At 26.4% G+C, this 11,656-nt stretch overlaps 2 protein-coding genes across 2 annotated transcripts in view; both read left to right on the top strand.

Annotated features, from left to right (window-relative positions):
• Positions 1 to 438: 438 nt before the first annotated feature.
• Positions 439 to 3,020, top strand: LOC141301107 (secreted frizzled-related protein 2-like). The gene is made up of 4 exons (XM_073831357.1): positions 439 to 716; positions 805 to 974; positions 2,504 to 2,596; positions 2,710 to 3,020. Exons 1-4 carry the CDS (start codon positions 439 to 441, stop codon positions 3,018 to 3,020), a joined length of 852 nt encoding a protein of 283 aa, XP_073687458.1.
• Positions 3,021 to 8,295: 5,275 nt separating this feature from the next.
• LOC141301023 (homeobox protein DBX1-A-like) overlaps positions 8,296 to 11,656 on the top strand; it is a 14,745-nt gene continuing 11,384 nt past the window's right edge. Inside the window, exon 1 of the mRNA XM_073831277.1 lies at positions 8,296 to 8,446. Within this exon, the coding sequence (XP_073687378.1) occupies positions 8,296 to 8,446 (151 nt within the window). The remainder of the gene's footprint in view (positions 8,447 to 11,656) is intronic.

The following is an 11,656-nucleotide window of genomic DNA, read 5'->3' as shown; positions in this document are numbered from 1 at the left end:
ATACTTCTCAGTTTTGTAAAATTTAACCTTATGACTGGTTTTGTGGTCCAGGGTCACATATAATTTATGCTTGCACAAATATTTCAGAGAGCGTTTTGACCAAATTGCAAGAAAATGCAGCAGACTTTAGCCAAAATATCGATTGCTCAGTCTCATCATGTCAAATGCTCTGAATGTATAAACAAACCTAAAACTGTGGTGTGAAATGAAGTCAGCGGATTTTGTGGCCGTTAGGAGCTTAAGTGTGTGTGTGCGCAGAGCTCTTTGATAGTTTATTTAATGTCCCCCCTCGCTCCCCCCTGTCTGGGGCCCGTTATCTCCTGCTCGTCACCCTGTCTGCGTCCCTCTGATGTGTCGTTGATAACATCTGCCCCCTCCTCTATATAAAGCCAGGGGCTCAGCTCCTGCATCACTCACCTCCACACCTCTGTCAGGATCATGCAACCGTTCAGCCTCCTGCTCCTCGTCGCTCTGGCGGCCCACTCCGGGGCCTTCGACCTGGGCCAGACCACACGCTGCGTCCCCGTCCCGCACCAGATGAGCGTCTGCCAGGATGTGCCCTACTCAGAAATGCGTTTGCCTAACCTGCTGGGCCACAGCAGTCTGGAGGAAGCGGTTCCTCGATCGGACGACTGGAGGACGCTGCTTCACACCGGCTGCCATCCGCAGGCCCGGGCTTTCGTTTGCTCGCTGGTCGCTCCCGTTTGCCTGGACAGGTATGTGCAAAGAGGATTCAGCTGAGGGATTGTAGGAGATTTTGTTGTGTTTTTCGAGTAAACTCACATGTGGTGGTTACGTCCGCAGGTTCATCCAGCCGTGTCGGAGCGTGTGTATGGCCGTGAAGGAGAGCTGCGCTCCAGTGTTGGCCTGTCATGGACACGCTTGGCCCGAAGCCCTGAACTGCGACCGGTTTCCTGCGCAGGACGACACGTGTCTGACGCCGCTGCCCAAACACATCAGCGCCTTCTCTAAAGGTGAGACACTCAAACATTCACACATATAGACAGACGGATTAAAAAAAAAAAAAATGTAATTTAATTTTATAGTTTTCTTCATGTCATGGTGTTTACGTTTTTCTGGAATAATTTGAACATGATTTTTTTTTTTTTTAAATAAATTATTAATACATTAAAATTTGGTCTTATATCAATCATGGCTTTCTGCAATTTAGCCAGAACTATTCTCTAAATTTCTCTGCGTATTTTGTATGTAACAAACATTATTTTTCGCAACGTTTTATTAAAATGTTCAAATTTTATTTAAAAATTTATTTTATGTTTAAATAATTCCAGAAAAACTTGTTTGCATAAAATATGTAGTTACATTTAAAGAGTAGTTTTGACTGAAATGCAGGAAATTTCAAACATATTAGTTGATATTATTATGATATTGATTGATACGAAAACATAAACTGTTAAAATTATATTATATATATAATATATATATGTATTTATATAATGTATTTATAATTCTAAATTATTTTTATTTTCAAAATGATAGATACCGATAAAAAGAAACCATTAAAATTATTTTTTTTAAATATCTTAACTAAAATGTCATTTTTAAATGATTTTCTCCACATGATAAATATCGATTACTAAAATTATATATATAAAAAAATAATAATATATATATATATAAATAATTTTAAATGAATTCTCCACATGAAAATTATAAATACCAATAAAAGAAACCATTAAAATAATTTTTTTTAAACAACTAAAATGTAATTTTTAAATTATTTTCACATGAACATGATAGATATTGAAAACAGATATTTTACAAATTATTTTTACATGACTTTCTTTACATTAACCTGATAGATATTGATCACAGAAATCATAAATTTTATATATATAAATATAAAGCGATTTTCTCCACATTAAAATGATAGACATCGATAACAGAAACCATTAAAATGATTTATAATATATACAAAACAAAATGTCATTTTTAATGATTTTGTCCACATGAAATTGATAAACACAGATAAAAGAAACCTTTAAAATTATTTTTAAAATATCTAAACTAAAATTTAACTTTTAAATGATTTTTTCCACATGAACATAATAGATATCGATAACAGAAACCGTTAAAACGATTTTAAAATATTTAAAATAAAACGTAATTTTAAACGATCTTCTCCACATGAAAATAGATAAAAGAAAACAGATAAAAGAATCTTTTTAAATTATTAAATTTAAAAAAAGTTAACCAAAATGTAATGTTTATATGGCAGATTTTACATTTTAGTTAGCAGATCTTAATGTTTAGTACAAATACTTTTTAAATCGCGTTTTATTTTGTAATTTTTTTTTAATTACAATTTAGAGAGTAGTTTTGACTTAATTACAGGAAATAGCAGCAATTTTTTTTTTTTAGCAAAATACTGATGAATGTCATCATTATATAAGATGTCTCTTTTGAAAAAAAGTGTCTGCCCAAAAGCATAAATGTAATCGTAAAGACGTTAATTTAACAGTATATGTTGTCGTGTCGACAGAGTTCCCTCAGCCTGTGTGTCAAAGCTGCCCATCTGTGGAGGAAGCTCCGTCTCTCAAAACCGTGCTGGACGCTCTGTGCCTCAACGATTTCGGTAAGCGGTTAACGTTAGGCCTATTTTGTCTTGGTTTTTTTGAACGTTAAAGTCTCGTGATGTGGTTTAGTGACTTTTGGGACACATAAACTCACCGTGTTTTTTCCTCACAGCCGTGAAAGCCAAAATCTCCCGGCGCCGCTTTGCCTCCTCCGAGCCGGAGTTGACGGTTGAAGGCCCGATGGAGTTCATCCAGCGCGGGCCGCTGCTCCCCTACGACTCCGCCAGTCTCATCCAGCGCTGGCTGCTCATCAACCTGAGGTGCGCGCACACGCTGGTCCGCCCCGGCCGCGCGCAGCTCTACCTCATCACGGGAACCATGCGCGCGAACGGATCCATCCAGCTGTCGAGTCTGTTCCCGTGGCTCAAGAAAGACATGCACATCGCCGCGGCCACGCGCAAATGGAAACACCACAAATGCTGAACGACTCTAAAAACTAACACAACGAAATCACGGAGGGATTGAAATGAGAGCGATGTGATTCCCCCTCTGACACAAACACATATAAACACACACAGCTCTTGAGATGCACTCCGACTGTTGTATATAGAGATTAAATAATTGTAAAGAATAATATTTTCTATTCAGATGTACTTTGTAAAGAAAGATATCCAGATGTAAGTGTATTTATGTCTGTTTTTTGTTGTTTTTGTGCTGTAAATAATAAATGTTTCTACTATATTATTGTGGTTTTGACTACATTTATTAGTAGATATTATGATATTGTTATGAAATTGATAGATACTAATAACATACACCATGAAAATTATTTTAAATATAAATATATAATAAAATAAAATAGAATTTTTAGATAATTTTCTCCACATAAAATGATACAGAAAAAAGAAAACTTTAAAATTAACTTAAAAATGTCATAACTAAAATGTTATTTTTAACTGATTTTCTCCACATGAACATGATAGATATCAGTTTCTGTTATCTATCTGAGATACATATACATATATATATATATATATATATATATATATATATATATATATATATATATATATATATGTACACACACACACACACACATATATATATATATATATATATATATATATATATATATATATATAAAATTTATGTGAAAAAAATTACATTTTATTTTATATATATATATATATATATATATATATATATATATATATATATAAAATAAAATGTAATTTTTAACGATTTTCTTCACATAATTTTATTCACATAAACAAAAGATATTGATATTGAACATTAAAATGATTTAATGAATATTAAAATGATGTAATATCAAACAAATAAAATAATTTTAAAATAATCTTCTCCACATGAAAATTATTTTAAAAATATATAGAAATTAAAATGTAATTTTAAATTATTTTGTTCACATGAAAATGATAGATATCGATAACAGAACCATTAAAATTAATTAAAATATATAAAAGAAAATGTCATTTTTTAATAATTTTCTCAACATGAACAAAATAGATATTGATAACAGAAAACATTACAATTCTTTAAAATATATATATAAAATAAAATGTGGTTTTTTAAATGATTTTCTCCACATGAAGATTATAGATATCGAAAACAGAACCATTAAAATGAATAAAAACATATATCTAAACTAACATTTAATTTGTTTATGATTTTTTCCACATGGACATGATAGATATCGATAACAGAAACCATTACAATTATTAAAAAAAATATATATATATATAAAATAAAATTAAATTTTTGAATGATTTTCTCCACCTGAAAATGATAGACATCAATAACAGAAACATTAAAATTATTTAAAATATATAAAAGAAAATGTAATTTTTTAATAATTTTTTCCACATGAAGATGATCGATATCAATAACAGAAACCATTAAAATTATTTAAGAAATATATAAAATAAAATGTAATTGTTAAATGATTTTCTCCACATGAAAATAACAAATACAGATATAAGATACATTTAAATTTATACAAAATATATATAAAATAAAATGTCATTTTAAAATAATTTTTTTCCACATGAACATGATAATATAAAATAAAATATTTTTAAATGCATTTATCCACATTTAAACTGATAAATATGGCTATAACAAACTTTTTTTAATTACTTTAAATATCTAAAACAAAATGCAATTTTAAATATTTTTTTTCTACATGAACATGACAGATATCAATTACAGAAACCATTAAAATTATTTACAATATATATATATAAAATAAAAATTTATTTTAAAATGATTTTCTCCACATGAAAATGATAAATACAGATAAAAGCCACCTTTAAATTTATTTAAAAATATCTGAACTAAAATCTACATTTTAAATGATTTTCTCAACATTAACATGATCGATATCAATAACAGAAACCTTTAAAATTATTTAATATATAAAAAATAAAATGTAATTGTTAAATGATTTTCTCCACATGAAAATGATAGATATCGATAATAGAACCATTACAATTAATTAAAAATATATAAAAGAAAATGTCATTTTTGAATAATTTTCTGCACATAAAATAAAATGTGATTTTTAAATGATTTTCTCCACATGAAAATTAAAGATATCGAAAACAGAACCATTAAAATGAATAAAAAAATATATCTAAACTAACATTTAATTTGTTTATGATTTTTTTCCACATGGACATGATAGATATCGATAACAGAAACCATTACAATTATTAAAAATATATATATAAAATAAAATTTAATTTTTGAATGATTTTCTCCACATGAAAATGATAGATATCGATAACAGAACCATTAAAATTATTTAAAATATATAAAAGAAAATGTCATTTTTGAATAATTTTCTCCACATAAACATGATCGATATCGATAAAACAAACATTTAAAATTATTTTTAAAATATTGAAAACAAAATGTAATTTTAAATTATTTTTTCCACGTGAACATGATCAATATCGACAACAGAACACATTAAAATTGTTTAAAAACATATATATATAAAATAAAATTTTAATTTGAAATTTTTTATTTTAAATGATATTCTTCACATGAAAATGATAGATACTGATAACATAAACCATTACAATTATTTAAAAATATCAATTTAAATGTAATTTAAGTGATATTATCCACATGAAAATGACAAATAATGACAACATAAAAAAAAATTATATGTATATATATGTATATGTTATAAATGAATAAAATATACAACACACACGTGTTCATCTGAACAGTTAATTTCACTGAACTATTGAAAAAATTATTTATTTGAGTTTATAAGTGGGATGTGATTGACTATTACTATAAATATGAATAAAGAACGTCACATTTTAATAGTGTTTACATGAACCAGAATAAATATACAGATTTTCAGCACGATTTGAAACTATAAAAGCTGATTTCATCATTGAATTGCTGACAGGTTTTATTGGAGAACCATCAAAAGCGGAGCTTGACTGTAGTTGAACCTCTTTTCAATCTCATTTGTTTACGTTTGATTTGTTGGACAAAACGGTGTCCAAAATGGTTTGTGAGCGTGAATCAATTGCCCGATTGAGTTTGTCCTCATTACAGCCGCACAGATGCATTCAGGGGCCGCGCTTGGGCCCCGGGTCTCCCCGCATTGTGCTGTTTGATTCAGAGCCTGGCCCTCCATTCAGCGTGTGAAGAGCCAAGAGGACAGGAGCCATTGAGAGACGGCCGTTTTCAAGAGGTCGAGGAGTGAAAGACGAGAGAGACCTTTCACAGCTGGTCTCACAACGACAGACTCTCAATGAGGGCTCTAATTTTGTTCAGTTGTCCTTTAAAAGGCATAAAAGCTTCAAATGGGTTCACATGAACTAACGTTTTAGTGACTCCACTTCATAAAGGACTAATTCGGCCTGTTTGGGAAAGCCATGCGGACTAGAGCGCTGCAGACGGGAAACACTGAGAGATTACTAAAATAAGGGGAAAAAAAATGTTGATGCATATTAAAACAGATCATTTGAAAGCACCCCACAAAATAAAAAAAAAAGAAAGAATTATATATAGACCAAAAAATTTATAATAAATTAAATACCAAATTAAATAATAAATTAAATACCAATAAATAAATAAATAAAATAATATATATATATATATATAATACTAAATACTAAACAATATAAATACTAAAAAAAACAAAAAAAATATAAATACTATATATATAGTAAAAAAATATATAAAAATTTTGATCCCCACAAAAGATATACATTATTTATATTTATTATTTATATAAACCATTTATTTTACTAATCTAGTAAAATATATAAAATACTACTAATAAAAAAATAGTATGAAAATTAAAATTATATATAAAATATATTAATACTAAATACTAAAAAATATAAATACTATATATTTTTTTTTACATACGAATATTTAGATCCCCACAAAAGATATAAATTAATTATATATAAACCATTTATTTTACTAATCTAGTAAAATATGTAAATTAAAATTATATACACACACACACACACACACATAAATTATATATAAAATATTAATACTAAACACAAAAAAAAAATACTATATATATATATATATTTTTTTTTTATTATTATTTTTTTTTTAACATATGAATATTTGGATCCCCACACTAGTAAAATATATAAAATAATAATAATAAAAAATAGTATGAAAATTAAAATTATATATAAATATAAATTCTGTGTAATTATGCTTTATTTTAAATCTGCATATTTAGTTATTTAGTAATTGTGTAAAATATATAACATACCACAAATAAAGATTTATAGTTTTTTAACTAGAAACTTTAATTTATGTTTACTTTATTTTATATATTTATGCATATTTTAACATACAAACCAGCTTCCCACCTCCCCACAAAAGATATAATAATAAAATTGTAAATAATAATTTACAATTATTAAATAATTTATTTAATAACAATTTATTATTATTTTAAATTTCACATTATTATTATATAAATTACACATATATTACACACATTATATATACATTTAAACATTTATTTTCCTTATTTTTAATTTTAATTTATTTTTAATTGTTTTATATACACACACATATATACACACACACACACACAAAATATCCATTATATTTGATAAATATGTTATTTATAATATCAAAACAATTATATATTATATAATATACAATTAATATACAATATATATTACATAAAAAACAATCACGTTTTGTCTGTGTAGTGGTCATTTAATTTTAATACATTTTAGTGTATTTTAAAGATGCAATTTATGGAAAAAGCAATAACTATCATTTGCATTTACTATTTATTTTTAATCAAATGTAAGATGCTTCATCAACAAACATCTTTTTAAGGGTCTTATTTTGTAATTGTGTGTGTTTTTTACAAAAAAATATCACTTTGTCAAACCACAACTACACCTTCTTGGCCTTAATATTAGGAAGAGTTAGAATGATTTCTCCAGTGCAGTCTAGTTCTGGACGAAGTTTAAAGTTTCTCTGTCACACCGCTAAGCGTTTGTTGTTCGTCTGATTAGTCACAAGTTCATTTCCTGATCTATAACCCGAGCGGCTTCCTCTCGGTCGACGGTTAACACACATTACATATTCATCGGCCGACGGCCTGCCCGCTACCAGCGAGGCCAATAAAACTGCAAATTTGATTACATGTGCCCTTTGGCTCTGTGTCGAGGGGACAAAGAGAGCGGCTGTCTGCGGCGATTAGCATGCCCAGCATGAGGTGATGTTTCCCCCAAAAGACTGGCCCGGATCCCCCCTGCGCTGGGACATGCCTGTTTACGGCCAGGAGATCTGGACTGATCTGACAGAGACTAAAGACACATCTAAGACAGTTTTAATGCCCATTCGAGTGAGTTTTGACCTGGAAGAGAGATGCAAGATTTTCTAAAAAGTGCATAATTTTTAGTAAGGCAATGAAACTTTGCATATACATTAAAAACTGTAAAATAAACAATTATTTATTTTTTCAGATTTTTTGCATTTATTTTTTGTGAGATATAAACATTTTACTGTTCGGGTCATTTTTGACCCGGTTATGCGTGGAGTCCCATTAGTCATCAAAAATACTTTTTATAAAGTTACATGTCAGTCTAAAAACTTTAGTAAAATATAATTAGCCTTTTCTCCATATTTCACACACTTTTGGGACTGAATGTTGTCGATGAAGTTGATTTTTGTGTAATTTGAAATTAAAGAGAATTTCTAAATTTTTACATTAATAAAAAATGCATTTTTGACCCGTTATACGTGGAGTCCCATTAGTCGCCCAAAATACTTTTTGTAAAAGTAAACGTTTCTGCTTTATAGTTAGCCTATATATAAAATAAATTAAAAAAAATTAAAAAATGCAGAAATAACATGGTAACATTCAAAACAACGAATTTAGTCACATTTACTCATTAATGATAAGTAGATAATATGGTATATAATAATATAATAATTAACAAAACCAGTCATAAGGTTAAATTTTACAAAACTGAGATGTATGCATCATATGAAAGTTCAATAAATAAGCTTTCTATTGATATATGGTTTGTTAGGATTGGACAATATTTGGCCGAGATACATCTATTTGAATATCTGGAATCTAAAGGTGCAAAAAAATCAAAATACTGAGAAAATCACATTTAAAGTTGTCCAAATTAAGTTCTTAACAATGCATATTACTAATCAAAAATTACATTTTGATATATTTATAGTAGGAATTGCAAAAAATCTTCATGGAACATGATCTTTACTCAATTTCCTAATGATTTTTGGCATAAAAGAAAAATCAATAATTTTGACCCATGCAATGTATTTTTGGCTATTGCTACAAATATACCCCAGCGACTTAAGACTGGTTTTGTGGTCCAGGGTCAAATATATGCATACTTTTTAGTAAGGCAATGAAACTTTACAAATGCATTAAAAACTTATTAATAATTTATTTTTATTTTTTTAATTTTTTTTTAATTTTTTTTTGCATTTATATTTTAGGAGATATAACCATTTTAATATTCGGGTAATTTTTGAGCCGGTTATGTCCCATTAATCACCAAAAATACTTTTTGTAATATTATCTAAGTTGTTACATGACAGTCTAAAAACTTTAGTCAAATATATTTAGCCTTTTCTCCATATCTCACACACTTTTGAGACTGAATTTTGTCGATAAACATGAATATGTATTGATGAACCAATGCAGTCTGAAAAATTGTTAACTTTTTTTTTTCTGAAAGTAAACGTTTATGCAAATAAAATACATTTTTTCCTTGAAAACATTTTAGAGTAATATTTAGGTTGTTTTGTTGGAACTAAATGTGTAAGTTTCATACATTTGGGCTGTTTTGAGCAATCATAAGTTATAAATTCAAAGGAATTTAAATAAATAGGGTACTACTTCTAATTCTCAGATTATATGTTTTTATAAATTTCAAACAACAATATTTTCAGATAAAATTTCTCATCAATAATGAAAAAAATATATATGAATTTTCTGCTGTATAGTTTTTAAAAAATAAAATAAAAAATGCAGAAATAACATGGTAACATTTAAAACATTGAATTTTGTCAAATTTACTCATTAATGATAAATTGCTAATAGCGTATATAATAATAATATAATGATAATATATATATAAGATCTGGATGCAGCACACTTCTGATCTGAGAGAGACAGTTTTCCTTCACATTCGAGTCAGTTTTGACCTGGAAGATATATGTAAAATATAAAAAAGAAAAATGCATAATTTTTATTAAGGCAATTAAACTTTGCAAATGCATTAAAAACCATAAAATACACATCATTCATTTTTTTCAGATTTTTTGCATTTATTTTTTTATGAGAAATACACATTTTACTGTTCGGGTCATTTTAAATTCTATTATTGAGTAATCATTAACTAATGATTTTCATTACTGTAATACCATAATAAATAAAATGTAAAACAAAATTGACCATAAAGGCAGTTCAATGATTTTTAAATACATTTTAAATGCAGTTTGAATAATATATCATTATTTAAAAAATTTTCATTAAAAAAAATAATAATATTTTGTATCAAGAAAATGAACCTTGTCTTTTATGCATGTGTTTTTTTCTTTAATTATGATTCATTATTAATTAATGATTTTAATTAGTGTAATACCATAATAAACAATTTCTTTTTTAAATTTAATTTAGTATAAAGGCAGTTCAGTGATTTTTAAATACAGTTTAAATAATATATCATTATTGCAATCTTTTACATTAAAATAAAATAATAATAATATTGTAATATATATTTTCATCTTTTACATTAAAATAAAATAATAATATTATTTTGTTTTTTTTTTTAATTATGATTAATCATTAATTAATTATTTTCATTACTGTAATCCTATAATAAATTTTTCTTTTTAAAATTTAATTTAGCATAAAGGCAGTTCAGTAATTCTTAAATACAGTTTAAATAATATATCATTATTGCAATCTTTTACATTAAAAAAATAAATAAATATATATATATATATATATATATATATATATATATGATATATGATTATCATTACTGTAATACTATAATAAATAATGTTTTATATTTTATTTAGTATAAAGGCAGTTCAGTAATTTTTAAATACAGTTTAAATACAGTTTAAATAATATATTATTGCAATCTTTTACATTAAAATAAAATAATAATAATATTTAATATATCTTTTAATCTTTTACAATAAAATAATAATAATAATAACATTTTAATATATATTTTAATCTTTTACATTAAAATAAAATAATAATAACAACAATATTTTGTTTTTGTTTTTTTTATCATGATTAATCATTAATTAATAATTTTCATCACTGTAATACCATAATAAATTGTTCTTTTTAAAATTTAATTTAGTATAAAGGCAGTTCAGTGATTTTTAAATACAGTTTAAATAATATGTCATTATTGCAATCTTTTACATAACAAAAAAAAAAAAAAAATTATATATATATATATATATACACACAGTTTAAAAAATATATCATTATTTTAACATTTTTATTAAATGAGGGCAATGTGCTTAATTTCTAAGGGAAAAATATTAATGATACTAAAATTAGGCTTCATGCA

Source organism: Garra rufa, chromosome 25, assembly GCF_049309525.1.
Source record: "Garra rufa chromosome 25, GarRuf1.0, whole genome shotgun sequence".
Taxonomy (NCBI): domain Eukaryota; kingdom Metazoa; phylum Chordata; class Actinopteri; order Cypriniformes; family Cyprinidae; genus Garra; species Garra rufa.
The sequence above is the reverse complement of the archived record's forward strand: the minus strand, read 5'-3'. Positions and strand labels throughout refer to the sequence as shown.

Excerpts from the sequence above, each read along its gene's own strand:
- LOC141301107 (XM_073831357.1), top strand. The coding sequence starts at position 439 with ATGCAACCGTTCAGCCTCCTGCTCCTCGTCGCTCTGGCGGCCCACTCC. Across the intron at positions 975-2,503 it reads CATCAGCGCCTTCTCTAAAG|AGTTCCCTCAGCCTGTGTGT; the intron begins GTGAGACACTCA and ends TCGTGTCGACAG. Across the intron at positions 2,597-2,709 it reads TCTGTGCCTCAACGATTTCG|CCGTGAAAGCCAAAATCTCC; the intron begins GTAAGCGGTTAA and ends TTTTCCTCACAG.